This window comes from Girardinichthys multiradiatus, chromosome 13 (genome assembly GCF_021462225.1).
Source record: "Girardinichthys multiradiatus isolate DD_20200921_A chromosome 13, DD_fGirMul_XY1, whole genome shotgun sequence".
In the NCBI taxonomy this organism is placed as follows: Eukaryota; Metazoa; Chordata; class Actinopteri; order Cyprinodontiformes; family Goodeidae; genus Girardinichthys; species Girardinichthys multiradiatus.
This window is the reverse complement of record NC_061806.1, coordinates 28,313,731-28,335,191: the sequence shown is the minus strand read 5'-3', so window position 1 is coordinate 28,335,191 and position 21,461 is coordinate 28,313,731. Positions and strand designations below refer to the sequence as shown.

Genomic DNA, 21,461 nt, shown 5'->3' with positions numbered 1-21,461 from the left:
ACTTCAGGAGCCCGTCCCCCTAGGCTGTGATGACCCCCTTGGTGGCTGACGAAATCAACAGCTTCTTCTGTAGGTTTGAAAAACAGCCATTTACACCTCCAGCCTATTCACCTACGTCTCACTCCCACACAATAGGGCTACCTGCACCCCACCACCAACTACTCTACACACCCCTCCCCTAAAGCACCAAAGATCACTGAGGAATATGTATATAGTATCTATCAGCATCAGGAGACCAGGAAATCTTCACTCAGATCTACAACAAGTTTCTGGAGTAGCGTGAAATTCTCTCCTACTTTACCATTATCCTGTACGCCTGTCAGCAAATAAATACATTTAGCCATCAAGACATGGTGACAAGACATAGTCGCCATTGGTCATAAAATCCTCTCTGAGCGACTGGTGTTGAAGCATCTGAAGGACATCACAGGCCCCCTGCTGGACCTCCTGTGGTTTGCTTACCAGTTAAAGGATTGGGCAGATTATCCAGTCAATTTGGGACTACACTTCATCCTGCACCATCTCAACCACCCAGGGATGTATGCCAGGATCCTGTTAGTGGACTTCAGCTCATCCTTCAATAACATCAACCCTGGCATCCTCCACCAGAATCTCACCCAGCTCGAAGTGCGGGGCTTCGTCTGTCGATGGATCACCAGATTCGTGACATACTGGCTGCAGCAGGTGAAGCTGTGGAGCATTTATTCCCACACAAGAACCATTAGCACTGGTGGCCCCCACTCCTCCCTCTACACAAATGACTGCACCTCATCGAACCCGTCTGTGAAACTCCTGAAGTTTGCAGATGACACCACTGTTATTGATCTAATCCAAGGCAGTTACAACTCTGCATACAGAGAGGGGGTGAATCAGATGGTCCACTGTTGAAGTCAGAACCACCTGGACCTTAGCCCACTCAAGACGGCGGAGATGACAGTGGACTTCCGGAGAACACCCCTTACACTCACTCCCCTCACCATCCTTAACACTGTGTCTACTGTGGATCACTTCTGAATGTTGTACTTCCTGTACTCAGGAAGTACAACATTCAACAGGAGCAGTTGCCAAATGCATACACATAACAGACCAATCAGCAGCTGCTCAGTCAGCTGTTACTTCAGCAGTTCAATCATGCTAGTTTTGTGGCTCATACACCTGCTCATGTCCAGACAACAGCATTAACATCCTTTTAATGTCTCCCTGCCTGTCTCCTCGTCACTTACTTTTTAGCAGTTATGTTGCCTAAGCACAGCTGAGCTCTCTTCGATGTGTTATGGTGTCCCCTGGTGGTGGCCGTCACAGCTACTTCTGTTCCATTTCCTAATGTTTCATTAATATTAGTGCACTCACTGTTTAACTAATGTCAAAATCTCATTCTTAGGTCAAGAAAACAAAACATATTTTAAGGATCACAGTGCTGAGTCACAAGACAAAACTTTAAAGGTTGTCTTAATTATTGCAAGATCAAAAATTATCTTGCAATCATTAAGTTCAAATATATTTCACAGACAGAAACCCTAAAAATCTTCAAAGAATGGAAGAACAACTGGATGAAGAATTTTAATGTTTACTGTTTTAACACAAAGTCACACCCTCTAAAATAGGAAGGAGCGGCCTTATAAGGATGATGACACTATTGCTGCAAATATTATCAGTGCAGGAGATAAATGAGCTATGTGGAAGTTAAGATGTGAAGATGGTGGATTTCTCCTAATGATCTCTTTTGTAAAGTAGCACACCTTTTTCCTTTTCTACATTTGTTTTGATTTTGGTTAATGAAAGAATAAAATCATCTTGGCTACAGCCTGATGACAGTTGAACAGGTGTAAAAAGTTTATTATACACACTTTAATGTTCTGACCTGACCTGTTAAACATTATTTACATTACCACCTCGTCTCATTTTTGTCAAAACTGCTGAAATGTCTTTTGGAATAGATCCAGCCTGATTCCTCATTTCGGTCTTTTTACAACTTTGACAAGATTATAAAAAAGTTGTTTCAGGGCAGTTTTCCCACTTTCTAATGATTCCTTCTCTCAGGACATAAAGCTGTTCTTGCAGTGAGGCCATGAAGAGTTCAAGGTCTTATTTTGTCCCATTCCTCCTGCAAACCTGTCTTCAGGTGTCCAACACCACAGGTTCATCTTTGATGTCTGGTTCGGCCTTTTCTGTTGGGGACAGGTCAGGACAGCAGCAGTACCCTCCTCTTCCTCAGCCAGGCATCTGGAATGTGTTTGGAATTTGGTTTTTCATCATCTTGGTGGCTTTTCTGCATTATTGCTGCCATCATGAAGAGGAAATGATTCAAGCCCATACCATGATACCACCTCCTACCACCCCAAAGCCTGGCTGCAGGGACTAGTTGCTGACAACAGACTGGATGCTCTAACACCACTGATCCATCTGATCACAATCCAGGTTCTGTTGGTCGTCAGTAAAAAAGCAAGGTTTTATTTCTTTAGGCGGCTATAATTTTACAAATGTTTTATTTTAAAACACTTTTAGTCCCAATGGGGTAGGATTTTTATTAAATGCTACTCTGTTTAAGTTCATTTCTACTAACCTGCTCTGCTTCTTTATTAAATACGTAAAAAATGCTGAAGGAACATCAACTGAACCAAGTCCGAACCACAGATAATGATGACATTTTCATAGACCTTCTGAGACACGGGTAACTTACACTCTCCTAGAGTCTGCAGCTCCAGGGGTGCACTGTACGCTCCATAGTCTATGGGGGGAGGGGATGAGGAGGACGACGATGATGAAGAAGAGGAGGCAGAAGTAGAAGAGGTTGATGAGACAGCAGAAGAAGACAAGGATGAGGAAGGAGCTGGGGTTGAGAAGGGACGGATAAGGAAGACGTAGGTGGTGCCTGGTTTCAGGTTGTTGACGCTGATCCGAGTGGTTGCTGTCTTCACGGTGGAATAACCCTGATCCTTTTGTTCCTGCAGGAATAAAGACAGAGACAGTGAGACAGAAACCGGAGGGGACAAATCAAGACATCCAGACAGAAATCAACATGTGAGTCAGAGCACTGGTCTGCAGGATGATTTAGACCTTCCAGGAAACAAAAACCTGACAAGGATTAAAGGTTTGTTTGTTTGTTTGAATCCCCATTAGCTGCAGTTTTCTGTAGCTACTCTTCCTGGGGTCCTTTCACACAAACTACATAGATACACAACAAAATTAACCAAAAAACAAAAGGTCATAGGTCAAAATTAAATCTCAAAAATAAATATATGTTGTGGTTTGCAATATTACGTTTAGATCAATAAGATGTATACATGACACGTTCACATACAACGAATTAATATTCAAAATGACACATTATAGAATAAGGAAAACAAATTAGAATAGTTGCTTCTGTTGTAAATACCTTTTTAATATTGTTCTTAACTGATCGTTTTGATTCTGCTCAATATTATTTATTGGTAAAATGTTCCATGCAGCCATTGCTCTATATAAGACTGACTTTTTAAATAATCTGTTTTAATTTTTGGGAGTAGGAATCTACCATCAACAGGATGTCTGGTCGAATAACTGTACATCAGTGCTGTGCAGTAACCTGTTGTATTCTGTTTTTAGCTGTTTAGACATTATAACCTGTTTCACGACTGGGACCAGTTTAAAAATGAACCAGAAATCAACCTTCAGCCAAGATAATCTGACATGCATCATATTGACATTTGTTCACAATTGAGTAAAAACCGAGCTGCCTTATGTTGATCAATTTGTAGTTTGTGTATTACTGTACCCGAGGCCCCAGACCACACAGATGAACAATAATCTAAATGCGATAAGACAAGAGATTTGATCAGTTGTGTTCTTCTTCTCTCCTCTCTGAAGAGTCTGTGCTGAAACATGAACTAAAATTATCACCTAAGATTGGATTGTGTCTTTATTTGATGACATCTTCATTTAAATGGAGGTCATGTTTCTCAGTTAAGAACAGCTAGGAGCTCATCAGATGTTTGGGCTCAATCTGGGATCAACCAGAAAAATCAGCTAAAAACAACGAGTTGTAGAAGCTGCAGCAGACATGTTTCGTTTGGTCATATAAACATTAAAACAAACCTACAATCTTCAGGTTCCTTTATTGGTTTGGTTGGCTTGTCTCATCAAATGAAGTTTCATCCTCCAGTGAGTTACATTGTTAGAGTGAACATCCTGCAGTAATATCCTGGGGTCTTCTGATGAGCTTGAAATCTTTTCTGTTTTTAGGTGAATGAACGCTGTGGATCACATCAGCAGCATCAAACAGCCATGTTGGCCTTGTTACAGATACATAATACTGCACATCGCGTAGAAGAACACAGCTGGGGAAAAAAGGTTGTATTTCTACTGCAGAATTTCACTAAAGTATTAAATTTATAAGTACTCGTTAAGAACTAAACACCGGCTGCTGCTTCTTTGTGTGTATTTAGGCTAATTACAACACGGGAGGCGAGAGGATGGAGGTGATTGGTTGGCTTCACTAAACACTGTGGTAGATGAGAAACATTTCACAGATTGTGTCTGATGAAGATCAGTTATAATCCGTTCAACCTTCAAAGCCATGATGGATGACGCTGTCTGCAGTGAACAGAACACCTCAGATCTGACCTTTCACTGTGCTTCTCTGAGGCCTTTCCAAAAGCTGGACCTCCATAGCTTAGCCACAACAACCTTTCATGAGAGCTTGTGTATTTATTCAATAGCCTGGAGATAGTTTTTTATACATTTCTTTTTCTGTCTAGAGCATCATGGCTAACATTTCCCAAAGTCTGTTTCTGATTGGCTGTTAAGGCCCACATGATGGCTCTTTCTCTGGAAGCTGTGGCTCCAGAGGCAGCTTTTGATACAAAATTAAACAAACCTAAAATCACACTGACTAAATAAACTAGAACCAAGCAGGGAACGTGAGGACAAACAAAGATGTAAACAAAAACTAAAGCTGACCTAACATAAATAAACACAGAGAATCCAAGGAAGATACAGAACTATGAAAATCACAATAAATCATGAAACTATTCTAAGTAAAGCAACACTAAAGGAAGAAGGGCGAAAGGAAACCAACAAACTCTAGGAGGCGGTAGAGGAAAAACTATCACCAAAATAACTGAAGGAAAAAACAAACAAAAAACCGACACAAAGTCCAAAATGTCCAAACCCTGACACTTCATCTGAAAAACACAGGCTCGCCTTTCTTCTGTAAGTGTGATGAAATTCCTTCTTTAGGCAGTTTTGACACATTTAAGCTTGTTTTATGAACATTAACAGTTTCATGTAGCGTATTTTTGCTACTGCATCAATTTTTCCACAAGCCAAATAAAATATACAGATTTTTAATATATCATGTGCATATTTACTTATGAATATGTCATAGTGATAATTTTCTTTTTTAAATTAAGACATTTATTTATTTTAGTGTGTTATGTGAACTGACAATAAAGGCCTTAATTAATTACAGTTAAATATGTGTAATAAACTGTATCTAAAAAGTTTATTAATGATATTTTACAGAATGTTCTGGTCAGGACCAGAAAGGTTCTAGCGGCTCTTTTACCTTCTCGTAGTACTTGACTTCATACTCTGTGCGGCTGTTGTTCGGGTACGAGGGCTCTCTCCACACCAAGGTGATGCTCTTCTCCTCAATCTTCTCTACTCGCAGCTCACTGATCAGAGACGGAGCTGCAGAGGAGGAGGGGAGGAAGCTGAGTTTATTAGATAATAAAACCATAACCATAAGGAGCAACAGACTTTGAGAAGAAAAAGTTGAAGCTGAAGCTGCACATTTGTTTTCAGGAAGCATATGATGGACCGGGTGTCTCATGGAGGTTTCACCGGTATGACAGGAGATGGTGGTAAAGGGGAGAGGAACCAACATGAGCCTGGAGGTTTAAGTGAAGATGTTTATCAGTAAAGTCAGTTTACACAGACAGCAGCTCTGATCTCTACCTTCTGACTGATGTTCTTCTGACTGAAACAGTCTCCTTGATCCCATCAGAGAACAACAAGAAGACGAATTGTGTGAACAAAGCGTTCCTAATTAAATGTAGTGTGTAATGACTCCACTCACTGAACAAACAATCTCATTACTGACAGAAAACCAACGCTTTGATTCGGTGTCAACAAATGACACGCTGCACATATTACTATAATCCCCAAGCACCGCCCCCGTGAGCTTAATCTCTAATTAAACCATGTCTAATTAGCGATGAAATGAGTTGTCAGAGAAAAAACAGGAAAATAATGGGCGGAAGTTGGTCTTCTAGTTAGAGGGAGATCTGCTCCCAACACCATCAGAACACATTTTCCTCGTGCTTCATAATGATTTCTGACGCAACTCATTTAAAAAGCTTCTTCGCAAACTTTCAGTTCTTTTACGTGTCTCAGTTCATTCTGCAGTTTTTATTTTCCTCTCTCCTGAACTTTGCTTCCAAACATCTTGATTCTATGTGGAGCAGTGTGGAACATCATGAAACCATAGAGGAATCTGGAAGAATTTTAGGGAGCAGCTTCAGCTGTGCTACCATGATGTCCCTCAGATGGTTCTACATCCAGAACATCACACATCACCAGTTGATAAAACCACATTGAGCAGAGATTACTTTGGAGAACCTTAGTCCAGCTCTGCAATCCAGAGTTGATTCACAGACTTTACTGAGCAGAGAAGAAGCCTTAAGTTAACCTCAGAGGAGGTGTCAGCTGGAATGGACTGTCACACAGTGGGAACATGGATCAGATGGGTCAGTTCTCCAGATCTTTGTTGGAAAAGGAGCATCCAACCTGTTGTCAGCAACCAGTACCTGTGGTGGAAGGAGGCCGTATCATGGTATGGGCTTGGATCATTTCCTCTTCTTTGATGGCAGCATTTATGCAAAAAAGTCCAGCAGAGATCTTCTCCAAGGACGTCCATCATTTTCCACCAGAACAAAAGAAAACCACAGTCCAAAGGTCTGGCTGAGGAAGAGGAAGGTACACAGCTGATGTCCTGACCTGTTCCCAATAGGGAATAATGGAGGATTTAGAATCCAAAAATGGGACAAATACAATCCTGTAGTGTTGGATGCCTGAAGCTATGTTTGCAGAATAAATGGGACAAAATAACACCAGGAATTCTTCATGGTTTGGTGTCCTCAGTGCCAGGGCGTCTTTAGGTGTTACTCTGAGGAACATTTTCTGGAATGTGCTGCAGCCTGAGATGAATGAATTGATGGATACTAACAGATAACATCAAACTCTGGTGTTTATCTGTAATAAAGACAACCGGAATCAGTGCAGTCGGATCTGTGGACTGACTTTTATTATTTTATTGGATCAGTACTCAAGAACCATGTTTTGGTCCCTCAGACAGATTGTGATCAGCCATCCTTCCCAGAAACTTAGTAGTGTTTGTGTCAGTACCAACCCAGTTAACGGAATCAGCTCAATCTCTGATAAAGTTAGTCTCCTGTAGCAAACATCTATTTAACCAACCCCCCTGGCTTTTTCCTTTGATTGGGACCTTATTGTGCAGGGATTCTTGCATGTCCTAAACTCTGCAGAGTTGTGTATGCATGCTCAAAATAACAGGATTTTTACCATTTAAATGCTTGTCTAAACATTGAATCTGGTGGAACAATAAACATGTCAAACATCACCAGTTTGATATGAAGTGCTAACATTACAGAATACAGGATTTATATTACAACAGCAGTCAATGAGGCCACTAAGGCCTTCAGCTGGAGGATCTGGCTCTACATTACACCTACTCATCAAATCAACTCCTCATTCCATTTCTTTAATTGAAAATACGATATTTTTTGTGTCTAAATAATAAAATGAATTGAAATAAATAAACTAGTGTCTGAAATCCTGAAAGTGAGTGAAAGTTAGGAGGTTTTGATCAAGTTTGTCTTGATTTCTCTGAAAGACAGCAAATACAAACATGCAAGTGTTGATTTAACAGCAGTTGTTTTATGGATGGGTGTTTTGTTTAGAATGGGGAAAATCTGAGGAGGGACCAGGGGTCAGACCACCTGACCCCATCAAAGAGCCAGAAGGAGACAGCTGCTAGAATCTGGGACAAACAGAACCAACATCTAGAACTTGGCTGTTCACAGACTATCAGCTGACATCCATCTTCAGGGAACATTTCGAGCCTACAAAGGTCTCCATGAATGTCTGCCGCTTTCTGACAGAAAGAGCTCCTCTGAATGTTGAGTTCAAGTTCCTCAGGGAAAAACAGTTTGACAAGTTCAAAGTTCAAACCACTCATGAATGTGTTCATTTGACTGCTCCTCTGAGGTTGAATGTAATCTACCCTGATTGTTCCAACTAATCTCTAGGTTTTTACTGGTTTAAATTCAGAGGTGTCAGATTGAGCTGCCACCATGACTCGGTGCTCAGGTCTCAGTTTGATCAATGAGGAGACTGTTTGTGTGCAAAGACTCAGGACCGCCTGGCATCTCTACCTCCTTATCAGAGGAGACAGACACAGGAGATAGAAGCAGGAGTCACCTCTCCCCGCCATCTCCTTATCGCTTCTTCTCCTCCACACAGCTGCTCCCTGTAGGCCTGTTGGTGCCTCGCTGCGATCACATCCATCTTGTCAGAAGGACGTTTCATTGTTCCACTTCTCCGCATCTCCATGACATGTGCAACCCTCCCCCTGCCCACGCATTTTACTGACTGCAGGAGAGTGTGAAGAAGAGATTGGAAGGAGTGTAAAAGTTGTAGATATAAGTGATTGAGAGAAGTCTGTCTGTCAGATCTTTTCTTTCTCAGATGGTTAAGAGGAATCAGCGGTGATAATCTCTGGAGGCTCAGCTCCAGCTTCTGCCTGTAGGTAATCCAGAGGTGCAACAAATCATGTGAGTGACATCAGCGAGGTGTGAAGTTTTACCTCTACAGCCTCAGCCTTGCTTTCCAGTCAGGAGCTCAGTTGGTGTTCATAGAGACATGCTTAAACATCTTCCATGAGGAGGGATTTCAGAATTTTTGGCCAGAAGCTGCAGATTTCATGGGATTAAAACAGTTCATCAAACATCTCCATTTGGCTCCAAAACGAAAACAGTTAAAAAAGCGGCATTTTTTAAAGACATTTTTGACACAAAGTGTCTAAATGAAGTCTTCAAGCAGAGGAAGCTGCATGTTTTAATCATGAGCTCCCATAGAAATATTTTATGGCAGGAGTTTGTTCACAGGCAGCATGTTAATACGCTGAGGAAAAAGATCAATGAGGGTTCTCCACAGGTTCTCCACTGAGCATGCCTACCATCCACAAACCTCAGAGCAACTGGCAGGAGGATGTAATGTCCTTAGCCATCCATGAATCAGCAGCAATCAGCAGCAAAGCTGTTCCGTGAATAATCTACCAGATCAGAACAATGGCCCAGCCAAACATCTGACTGTTAAGCTTTAAAGCAATGATATCAAAATGTTTCAGAGATAGAAAACCCACAAATCTCTGATCAGCTGTCCTTGGAAAGTAGCTGCAGGGAGAAAATGTATTTAGAAGGAAAAATCCTGACTTTCATAAACCCCATTGACATCCATTGATTTCCACTCATTTTCAACCCTCTCTATGGCCTAACCCTGACCCTACCCCTAAACCTAACCATTACCAGTACCAGTCTAACCTTCACTCAATTCACACCGTAGTCCTACAGCTAAGCCCTAGCAAAAATACCAAGTGAGGCCCATGAAAATGTCCTCACTTTACAACAAATAGTCCTCACTTTAAAGGTGAAAGGCGGAAAATGGTCCTCACTCAGCCACAAAAATAGGAGCACGCACGCACGCACGCACACACGCACGCACGCACGCACGCACACACACACACACACACACACACACACACACAATTTTAGAGTGTGAATTGGGAGGACTGGGGAAGAAGGACACCTGGATGGGCCACATTTCCATTTAAACTACTAAATTACTGGTTGCAGGGATTCCACCTATCTACATCTCTCTCTGTGTGTGTATGTTTTTGTATCTAATTAAAGGTGTCAGGGTGTAGCTGAAAGGAAGACCTGAACAGTGAGGAGAACACGGAGCTTCTCACTGACGTCTTCATAGAGAACAGATCAACCTTCTTTAGCAGGGGGAAAACCACCAGGTCCAACTGATAACAGAGCAGCACACCCTTTAAAGAAGCATGGACCATCTGTATGTGATCTGAATGAAACAAAGAAAAATACCAGAAGCTACATGTGATAAAACCTCTTTAAAACGTCTGGCTTTACCGTCACACAGCTCACAGATGTGCTAACAGAGCCTCTCAGAGGGCTGCGGGCTGCTGCTGACATCTTCACACTGACTGATCTTGAACAAACCCAGGGTGCTGTAGCCTGCAGGCAGAGACAGTGCCTCATCAGGACCTCAACCCGGTCAGCAGAACCCAATAAATAAACCCAAACCTGCAGCAGGAGCAATGCTTATCTTCAAACATCTCTCAATCAGAGCAACCTGCATGCAGACTCGTGGTGACAGCTCAGACGTGGGCTGGAATCAGGTGGTCAGGTTTAAGGAGGTTTTATAATTCAAGTATAATTTAAGTTCTTCTGGCTGTCAGGAACATAGAGTAGTAAAGTTAAGGCCCTTGCCACCGGTTTTTGTGCACTGCCAGTCAGCTAGCTGAACGATGAAACCTGCATACTTCTCTCATTTACAGAAAGACACGTTAATCATTTGAAAATATTTCTGGTGGTGAAGAATCCTGGCAAGGACAGTGGAATGACTTAAAGTAAGAATGTTTTAAAATGATAGTTGGCAAACCGATAGCAGCGGAAAGTAGCTGACTGCAGGCTTTACCTGAGCAGATAGCTTGACTAACTAACCAGCCACTATCAGTTTGTTATAATCTGGGTTTAACAAGCAGTAGAACAAACGCTTCAATATTATGTGCAAATAACCACATTTACTTGAAAACTGTTAAATTTACCTGATGTGTTTATTTAAGATCTTTGTATAAATCAATTTATTATAATCAATATAAAAACTAAATGTAATAGACACTATTAATTTAACTAAGATCTATAGGTCCAAATATTTTAGCATCAGCAGGAATAAATGTTCAATATCTGTTGTAAATAAAATAAATTACATCATTACATCTTTCTTTCACTTGTGTGCAAATACTGTGACACTAAGGTTCTGATACTATTAGAACCTCACTCCGACCCGAACCGATTTTATGGACAAGTCGATGTGTTGAAGAGGGAATTTTGGGTTCCCAGGATATCATCTGGCTGAAGAAGGACTCGTCCACCTGCTGAGCTAATGTTTAACAAGGTAAATAAGTCAGTCTGCAAGTAGGGAAAGAGCGCCTCCTAGAGGCTGTTTGATCACTTTTATGGGGTTAGGATGTTAAAACTTAAATGTAAAAGTAAAATAAAAGTCCAGTAGTGCAATAGATAACTGCTGTGATAAATCTTATTTTCCAGTGCTTATTATCAAATGGAGACATGCTTCCAGTTAACATCGGCGGCTGCAGGAGCCCAAAAAGATTTAAGAACAAACTGAACAGAAACAGACTGACAAATTCAGAGCAAGAAAAACTGGATTAGTAGGAAACAGATAGGAAAAAGACAAGAAACAGGAAACAAAAGGACAGGAAACAGTCAGGAAACAGACTGTTATCTTTTAAAATCAGCAACTCTTTTAATCTAAACAATAACATACATGGTTTATAATCTAAATGAAAACTGCTAATTGAGTGCATAAATATTTGTGGAAATAGAATGGGAGTTAATTAACATAACATAAACTAAAAGAAAGCAATTACACTAGTGAATCCAAAATAAAAATCATGCCGTGAAACATTTAAGATCATTCCAACTCAATTCCAGGACTATTGGTTAATAAAAGGTTAAATATTTGCATGATTGTTTTACAGCACTATGGAAGATGTCTCTTTGTTCATATGGTATTTTGATGACTGAGCGTCTGCAGAGTGCAGCATTGATTTAAGTTATCACTGAGTCATTGCAGCAACACATGAGACTTGTTGAACTTCTGCAGCAGTGCTGCTTATGTTCGGTATAAATGACGACTCTAAGGAGCAACTCTGCAATTGAATTTTAGGACCAGTCCAAACACCTGTGGAGATGCTGCATCTGTATTCATTTACATGGAAGGCAGAAGTATGGAAGATGATGTTCAGCTCTTCTTTCAGGAGACTGATTTGGTTAGGAACAGTCTTAGTGCTAGAAGATAAAGAGCTCCACCTGACATGTACTACAAAATAGGTAAAAACACAGTCCAGAACTTTCTTAAAGAGCTTTGTTTCTCCCTAAAGTTAACCTTCAGAGCTTTTTCTTTCCCCTGCATGGGTGAGAACCTGCAGCTACTGAAAGAGGTGTGTGGAAACTCAGTCCTGGTCCTCAAACTGAGACAGAGTGAGAGACCTGTCTCATCCTCTTACTGTGGATCACAGTGTGCTGTCATTCAGAGACAACTGCATCTCCACACCTCTTTCTGCCTTCACTCCACATCACAGCTCTGCCACGCTGCATCATCTTGGCCGAGCTCTCCTCAGACCAGGATAAAGACTTCAGGAGGGAACAGAGCACGGAAATAAGAGACGAGAAGCATTCAGAGGCTTGAACTTTTCTTTCATGTCTCTGTGTAAAGATAAGAGTCATCACCTGCAGGTCCCTCCTGACGAGGACAGCGGGAGCCAAAGAGAATCTTAAATGTTGAATAATCCTCTGATTATGAGGATAACGTTCTGACAGAGTGTCATCAGAGGCTCAAAGCTCTTCCCTGAACAACAAGTAACAGAGAGAGCACACATCCTAAAGACCTTCACAGCTCCTCTTCATAGACTCCAATTATAACCAAGAGGTAGGCAATTAAAATTCCCATCACAGGGTGACAAAGCATCTTAAGTGGCTGGGCTGCAGTCCTGAAAAGTAGCTTGATGACTCTATTCATTTGGTGCCTGCTGATGCCTCACCTTCCCATCGCTTCTAATTAAGGAGGCGAAAGGATCCGAATGGCTCGTGCAGAGAGCTGGAGGAGGAAACTTAATGACAGAGAAGAAGAGTTTACTGCTCTGACGAAAGAAATCCTGCAGATTGTTCTCTGTGGAACAGAAACATCTTTCAGATCTTCTGATCTCATCTGCTTTCAGTTTATCAAACATCTAAACCTCAGCTTTGTTCCTTCAGCTGCACATATATTCAGCGGTTTCATTTTAGTACAGAAATTCATAAACACTGATAAAACATGTGGATTTTATATAAAAGTGATTTTATTTTGCTTCCAAGCAGCTTCCTTTTAATGGACAGTTCTGATCACACCTCTGTGGAGCGTTAAGGATCAGATGTTCTCTAACAACAGTCCTTTCCATTAACATGAGCTCTGTGAGAGTTTGATTGGTATAAAATCCTCAGTTTTTGCCAACATGTCAGGATCATCTTTGTTCTGAGCTGGTTCTGATTAAGTTAATAGTGTGACCAGTCAGCTGAATGAATGAAGTGTCTGAAGCAGCTTGGACTTGTATTTAAAGGTAGTCAGGCGTGTTGAATTATTTATAAAAGACGAGTAGCAGGTGATTCAGACCCGATCAGCTGCTGACAGATTAAAAACCAGAACAGGAGCTCTGAGAGGAGCTGAAGAAGCAGCACATGAATTTTGAATAACAACTGTTGGTTCTGTCTGGTGGAAGAAATAGGTCCAGAGCCAATCACTTGAATGTTTGTAACAGTAAAGACTGATTCATTCACTGCTGAGCTGCCATATAATAAATCCATGTTGTTGCTTTGCATTGTGGGAAATATCTTTAGCAGCAGGTAGTTTCAGGTGTTTCTGCTGTGTTCACACAGCTCCATAAACAATCCTCACCGTTACTCTTCACCCAGAAGACATGCCTCTGATGGCGCTGCATCCCTGACCTCTTTCCTCCTCGTTATTCATCCCCTTCTTCTCTCGGCATCCATGTCTGATGCTCCGCAGGGACCGGCCATCTAAACCTCAGCCGGTAATCCTCTCAGGATATTGAAATGCCAATCCTGCCTCCTCCCTGACCCACACCTCCACCTCATCTCAGCAGCACTCCCAGCATCCCCGTCTTCTTCTCCGCCTTTGGTAAAGGGCTTTGGATGCTCTGCCAGGGGCCGACACATTTAGGCCGAGTGCTTCCATCACACATTTAAGGAATATTTCTGTGACAGGATGTCATTACTGCAGGCTTTTTTAAGCACATAAATGGAAGAATGTGAGTGATGAGCCTGTGACCTACAGTATGTGCAGCAGGCACTCATGCATTCCTAATCCACAGCTGCCCCAGGAGCTTTGGGATGAACTGATCCCCTGTTCCTCCTCACACTCTCCTTCCCTTACCGTGGAAAATCTCCCCTCTTCCCAACAGTGGCCTGGAAGCTCCTGATAAAACCTGGTCTGACTGGAGGAATCCCCTCCTCTACTGAGCACGTGCAGCTCAATTAGATGGTTTACAGAATTCAGTTTGCTTTAATTTCACAGTGATGATGTGTGGGATTGAACTGAAATCAACAGATGTAAAGTGACCCCCTGTGAATCTATTCCTTTAGTATAAAACATGACCCTGCAGGCTTTCAGATGCCGCTCCTTAAAAAAAAAGCTAACAAGCTTAAAGTGTGAAGAAAAACAAATTCCTGAAGAAGGAAAGACGGGAATCTGAGAGGAGCAGGGAGAGAAATGATCCTCTAAGAATAGAGTTTATAAGGAGAGAAAGAAAAGATGTGGCAGGGGAAATGAGGAAGGAAATGAAGGGTAAAAAATGAAGAGATCAGAAGAGCAACGAGAGAGCGGAGGTGAAGAAAAAGCACCTGGTAATAAAAAGATGATGAGGTGGAAGGAGAGGAACAAAGGCGACAGAGTGAGGATGGAGGTATGTGCACCTAAATTCCTCCCGCAGTATTTATAAAGGTCAATGAGTTGTCATGGTTTTAGAGCTCCCACAGAACCAGAACCTGATGCCTCACTGGTTGATCTACTTCACTGTGATACGTCTGCAGGTCTGGGAACAAACAAAGTCCTGAGCAAATTATCCTGAAATTTTATTCCTTTTCAAGGTTGGAGCACAACAGACTTCCTGTAGGCAACAGATGTTCAAAAACCTTTGGATCCCAGAATCAGACTCAAACTACAGAAAGGCTGCAAGGAGGTCTGTAAGAACCAACATGAGCCAACCTACAGAGAGGAGGACAGGTCCTAAACAAAGTCCAAGGTATGGTTACAGCTGCAGGGATTTCCTGCATGTTCTACATGGGTTCTACAACTGTCTCCTGTATTCTAGAGGTTGACGATGCGGCTTTTTCTACTGCCGATACCGATATTTAAAGATAGCAGATATTTTGTGCCGATACTATTTATTTTATTTGTTGTATGATTTTTTTTTGTTCTTCTTTCTGACCTCCGATCAGAACTTTATTTTCTTTCACATAAAACCTGTGCACCAGCAGGTGTGAGAAGGTTGAAGCTGAAGCTTCTTTCTGTGATACTATTAGTCCAATGATGGAGACATTTAAAGATGTCCTATCACAGTCAAACAGGTTGAGCCCAGAAGAAATCTGCTTCTTTCAGAGTAAATTTACAGTTAATTTAGTAAATTTTACATGTCCTCTGTGATGGACAGGAGGGGGGCATTGTGCATCACTGTGTCAACACAGCACCAGTGGTTCCCTTGTTTGCAAACCAGAGTGTGCCATAAAGTCTGATCGGTCAGGATTAGGGTTATCGGTCAATTTATTGGCAGGCTTATACTATCGGTCCACCTTTACTGAACTCACTGGTCTAAGGAGTAGGAAATCGGTGATCAGATGGATCCCCTTTGGGCTGCAATTCAAAAAGGTTGGTGGGACAAAAAACAACACAGCACATCACCGTGAATTCACCATCATGGTGAATAATATCACTACAGTGAAACACGGCGGTGGCAGCATCATGGTCTGAGACGGGGGGGCTGAAGATGAAGAGAGATTTTATTTTTCAGCATTGATTCAAATCAACTGAAGGAAAGGAAGGAAAATTGAAGTTCTGCAACAGCAGAGCCAGACATCAGTTGGAAGCAAACACCATCTGAGAGATGTGGAGAACATTGCAGGTAGAGCAGTAGATTTATATGGACAGGAAGCACGTCACTTTAATGGTGTAAAAAAGTGTAGAAATTATTTATTATGGTATCATTTTGTATATAACACAAACTTGGCATTTTAACTGACTTCTAAGCTTATTTAGCTGAGTTTGTTGATTTTGGGATCCACACTAAAATATCCCTGAACAAGTAGAGGTTTCTTGGTTCTGCAAACTGACCCTGGAGGTCCACTCAAAGTTAAATGACTCCATAATCCAAGTCTTCTTTTCTTTGACCTTTTAATACATAGAAATTGTTGTTTTTTTGTGTATTTGTAGGTGAAGTTTGTCCCTCTGAGTCAATAAACCATGTTCTGATCTGAACTCTTCTTTGTTTCTTTAGTTTTATCAGTCTGATGAGCTCTGGGTGAACGTTGGAGAACGTCTCTGTTGTAGCTGAATTCCTGGCTGTGAGCCGTCCACAGAGAAGAGCGTCTCTGACCTAACCCAACATGACACAAGCTGAGGCTGCGGTTCTGAAACCAGACAGAGAAGAAGAATCTCTGAGGTCCATTTTCATGCACCACCTCTCATATCTAGTCTGAGAAGGCACCAAATGTCAGGCTAAATCCTCTGAAAGCCCTGCAAACACACTTTCATAAAGCCTTGTCCAATCCTCCAGGATGACACAGTTAGCAGGACAACTCACACTCTAATACCCCATAATAACCACCCAGCCTCGCCACAGCAACTGCTGACAACACGGTCACACAGAAGAGACGATGAAAGGGAGAAAGGCTGGAGAGGATGGGAACATAATCAGCGTGGGATTGTCCTCTTCTGATATGGAGTCACTTCTCCCGCAGCTCAGGGAGGTTCTGAGGGGAACCTTAAATCCCTTTGAAGGGGCTGAACACGGTTCTGATGGCTGGGTCAGTTCAAGCTGAGTCAGGCTGCTGGTAAATCAGAACACTCGAAGTCTGAGGACTGACTAACAGAGTGTCAGTGAGATAGAACTGAACCTCTGAGAGGCTTTGAAGCTGCTTTTGGATCCATGTTCCTCCTAAATTATGAAGCAAAATCTGAGTCAAAACTGGGCTTCTTGTAATACTCTGGACCTTCGTGAATGAAAGCTGGAACCCTGCTGATTTGGGATGGTCACTGCATTTGTCCCAAAAACACCCTCACAGCCGGTCTGCACCAGAATCATAGACATCCTAAATGTTTCCTCTGTGGATCAGAAGTCCAAATGCAGACCGATAACATAGTTCTGCAGGACTCAACCTTTTAACTCCATCATGAAGCTCTACAGAGAGATGAGCCTGTTCTCATGGACAGAAAGAGAAATCTGCATGGCTCACAAGGCCAGGATATGACTCTGGAACTCAATATGGAGCTCAGTTTCTGGACCCATCTCGAATTAATGACCCGATTTAGCACATTTCTCTCTGGCTCTTTTCAGATCAGTCTCTCTGGTCTCAGATTTTATTTCCTGTTCTTCAGAGTCAGCTGCAAACTGAACCATTACCAACAGAACATCTGAAGTCCATACAGCTGATATCTGCTGCTGTCCCACTTCAAAAACCTTCAAACTGCCAGAGAAGACATCACCTCCAGTCTCTGAACCTTCTCCTTTGCAAAAACCTGTACCAAATTTAGATGATGGAGGTTGGTGCTGCTGTATGAAACTTGGAGCAGACCAGATCCAGTCTAACCAGATAGAATCTGTTCAGAAAAGGAGTGAGGAGAGGTCCATAACCTTTACTGTTAAATGTCCAAGCATTCAGTACCACATATTTAATCAGAACTTTTAGCTGAAGCTAGGATAAGCTGGACTTCTTTGTTTCCTCCAGGTGAGTCTGCCTCTCCTCTTTCCTGGAGAAAACTCATTAATTCCTGAGTACTCTGAAGAGTTGTTAAAGTTTGTTCTGTTTGGGTTTTAGCTTAATGGTGTTACCAGGACTCACCGGGCACACTCGTGGACACGTTGACCTGCGTGTAGAACCTCTTACTGGGCAGCATCTCCGACACTCCGTTCAGGGCCTCCACAGTGAACGTGTAGTTGGTGTTTGGGAGAAGATTAACCACCGTCACCATCCTCTCCGTCAGTCCAACCTGCTGAGACACGAAGCCCACACTGGCCCCACAGGGTTCGTACTGGACCCCGACGCAGCGCCGGCAGCCCACGCTGTAGGTCAGGTCCACGCGGCCCCCGGTGTCTGAGGGTGGGGCCCACTCCAGAACCAGCGAGGACTGCCTCAGGGAGTACACCAGGTTTCTGGGTGGGGATGGGGGCCCTGCAGGAGGACAGAGATCCACTTTAGTTTATTCACATTCTTATAGATTAAACTGTGTCAATAAACTCAGCTTATGATAAAAGATCTGATTAAACAGAACATGGAGCCCAAATAGCAGCACCACTTGGATCATCATGAGGGCTGCACTTTAGCAGGAGAACTTAAGTCCAAAATCTGAAGTGGAGCTTCTGAACAACCCTAATAAATGAATAATGTGAGCTCTCCTGAGAAAGGAGATGATCTGTGGAGGATCATCTCCAACAGGTACAATAAACCCCCAACATGCACTACAGCCATCCTGGCTTCTTGTCTTGAAGAGCTGAGAGGAAGAACATCTGAAGAACGTAAAGTCTTAGAAGGTAGCGTCACTGGAAGACTCTGGTTTACTGATTATTAGGAGTTCATATTTCACTGACTGTTTAGCGTTGAGGTTTCATCAAAATCTGTAGTTGAAAATGAAATAATGGAAAATTCAACGTTTACACAGTTTTTTTTCCTCTTAATTTATTTTAACTGAATAATGTTGTCCTTTTTATTGTTCTACCTGATTTCTGAACAACATCTTAATTAGATTTTCCACTTAGATTTTTATTTTCAAATTATTTCATTTTTATTTGAAATAATGGGTTTAAGAAATATTTACAGCTGAGTAAAATCCCTTCAATGTATTTCTTCTCTAAGTCTGATGTTTTTGTTCAATCTAATTTTATCTGGAATGTTTCAGTTTTTGCTCTGAGGTGAAATTAAAATAAATGACGTTGCTTCAGTGTCTGGAGTCTTTCACTCCATGTTAGGAAGATGCTCAACAAGATGAAGTCTGACTGAAGTACCAGGTTCTGAAATCCATCTTCAGACTCCACGCCATCATTACTTAGAGGAAAAAATATTTACTCCCCGACAGAACGTTGAATATGAACTGTCCCTCATTGCGCTCCACCTTTAAATATTCAATCTCAGACTGAGCATGTGCAGTTAGGATATTCCCATATATGGGATGTTATTATGGTCTGTCAGAGGGAATAACTAACATTTATTGGCCCGACTGGAGGAGAACATTTTATTGAAAGTGTGTCACGACTCTGTCCTCCTCTGGCTTACTGTGTGCATGGATGGATTCTGCATCAGGGACACATTCTCCACATTCCTGTGGGAAATAAAGGGAAGTTGCTGCGGAAAGGAACAGGGATCCAGAGTGTTAGTCCACAACTGTACTGGGACGCTGCCTTCATTTCAGGTGACGGAGAAAAAGAAAACTGCAGGAAAATAATATCCAGTGTTTGAGCTCATGATTCTGATGCAACATTTTTATCATGAGACATGACTGAGTAGAAAACATCTCCAGCAGTCCTCAGTGTCTCTGTTTTTCTGGTGTCCATCTCTTCTCATTCGGCAGCCTGAATCTGGCTGATTCAGTTCTGATGGTCCACTGGGTTCTTTCTTCCTCATTTCTCCTCTTTAACTGTTACCATGTCCACAAACCCATCAGAACCCTTCAGATGATTTATTTACATTTTTATTTGACATAATCCTGGGATTTTCTTCACTTTACAACATTTTTATCTGGATCAGTGGAAAGAAATGATTTTTGGCAGAATGTGCAGTAATGAGGATTTTGCATAGTGGTGAAGAAGGTCCTGAGCTGGAAGATGAAGCTCTGGATCTACTGGTCCAACTGGGTACCTGGGCTCTGCCTTAGGGATAAGGTGAGGAGAAATAATCATCAAAGAGGAGCTCAAAGTAGAGCTGCTGCTCCTCTACATTGAGAGGAGTCAGCTAAGGAGGTTCATCTAATCAGCATTACTGGTCCTTCTCAAAATATTAGCATATTGTAATAAAGTTCATTATTTTCCTTAATGTAATGATGAAAATTTAACATTCATATATTTTAGATTCATTGCACACTAACTGAAATATTTCAGGTCTTTTATTGTCTTAATACGGATGATTTTGGCATACAGCTCATGAAAACCCAAAATTCCTATCTCACAAAATTAGCATATTTCATCCGAAACAATAAAAGAAAAGTGTTTTTAATTAAAAAAATGTCAACCTTCAAATAATCATGTACAGTTATGCACTCAATACTTGGTCGGGAATCCTTTGGCAGAAATGACTGCTTCAATGCGGCGTGGCATGGAGGCAATCAGCCTGTGGCACTGCTGAGGTCTTATGGAGGCCCAGGATGCTTCGATAGCGGCCTTTAGCTCATCCAGAGTGTTGGGTCTTGAGTCTCTCAACGTTCTCTTCACAATATCCCACAGATTCTCTATGGGGTTCAGGTCAGGAGAGTTGGCAGGCCAATTGAGCACAGTGATACCATGGTCAGTAAACCATTTACCAGTGGTTTTGGCACTGTGAGCAGGTGCCAGGTCGTGCTGAAAAATGAAATCTTCATCTCCATAAAGCTTTTCAGCAGATGGAAGCATGAAGTGCTCCAAAATCTCCTGATAGCTAGCTGCATTGACCCTGCCCTTGATAAAACACAGTGGACCAACACCAGCAGCTGACACGGCACCCCAGACCATCACTGACTGTGGGTACTTGACACTGGACCTCTGGCATTTTGGCATTTCCTTCTCCCCAGTCTTCCTCCAGACTCTGGCACCTTGATTTCCAAATGACATGCAGAATTTGCTTTCATCCAAAAAAAGTACTTTGGACCACTGAGCAACAGTCCAGTGCTGCTTCTCTGTAGCCCAGGTCAGGCGCTTCTGCCGCTGTTTCTGGTTCAAAAGTGGCTTGACCTGGGGAATGCGGCACCTGTAGCCCATTTCCTGCACACGCCTGTGCACGGTGGCTCTGGATTTTTCCTCTTGTTCTCATTCTTTGTTTTATTCATCTGGATCGACAGTCTGATCATACTTTGGACCTTAGGTCTGAGGGTTCAGAAGCAGTCAGGGTCTGCTGCAGAGACATTTCAAACCTTCTCTCTTTATTCAGACTCTCTCAGCTCCCTCTGAAGCAGGTTTAGTCAAATCCTAGCCGGATCATAATTACTGGATCAATGCGTTCATTAATGTGCTCATTAGGCTGCTATAAATGTTATCAGGTAGGGATTCGAGAGCTCCGCGATCAATACTGTAATTAAAGCTCTCCAATGAACATGCTCTCTCTAAACTGGCGGGGACACACACAGAC

The 21,461-nt window shown here is 42.1% G+C and overlaps 1 protein-coding gene across 3 annotated transcripts in view; it reads right to left on the bottom strand.

Annotated features, from left to right (window-relative positions):
* The window catches only part of LOC124879353 (ephrin type-A receptor 7-like), a 151,311-nt gene that overhangs the window by 19,773 nt on the left and 110,077 nt on the right, over positions 1–21,461 (bottom strand). For 2 of the 3 annotated variants that reach the window (XM_047383871.1, XM_047383873.1), the window contains 3 exons: positions 17,994–18,323; positions 5,546–5,670; positions 2,681–2,945 (listed from right to left, as the gene is read on the bottom strand). In XM_047383871.1, the coding sequence (XP_047239827.1) occupies positions 2,681–2,945; positions 5,546–5,670; positions 17,994–18,323 (720 nt within the window). Of the gene's footprint in view, positions 1–963; positions 1,321–2,680; positions 2,946–5,545; positions 5,671–17,993; positions 18,324–21,461 lie in introns of those variants that run through there. The other variant, XM_047383874.1, reaches the window with a different exon arrangement.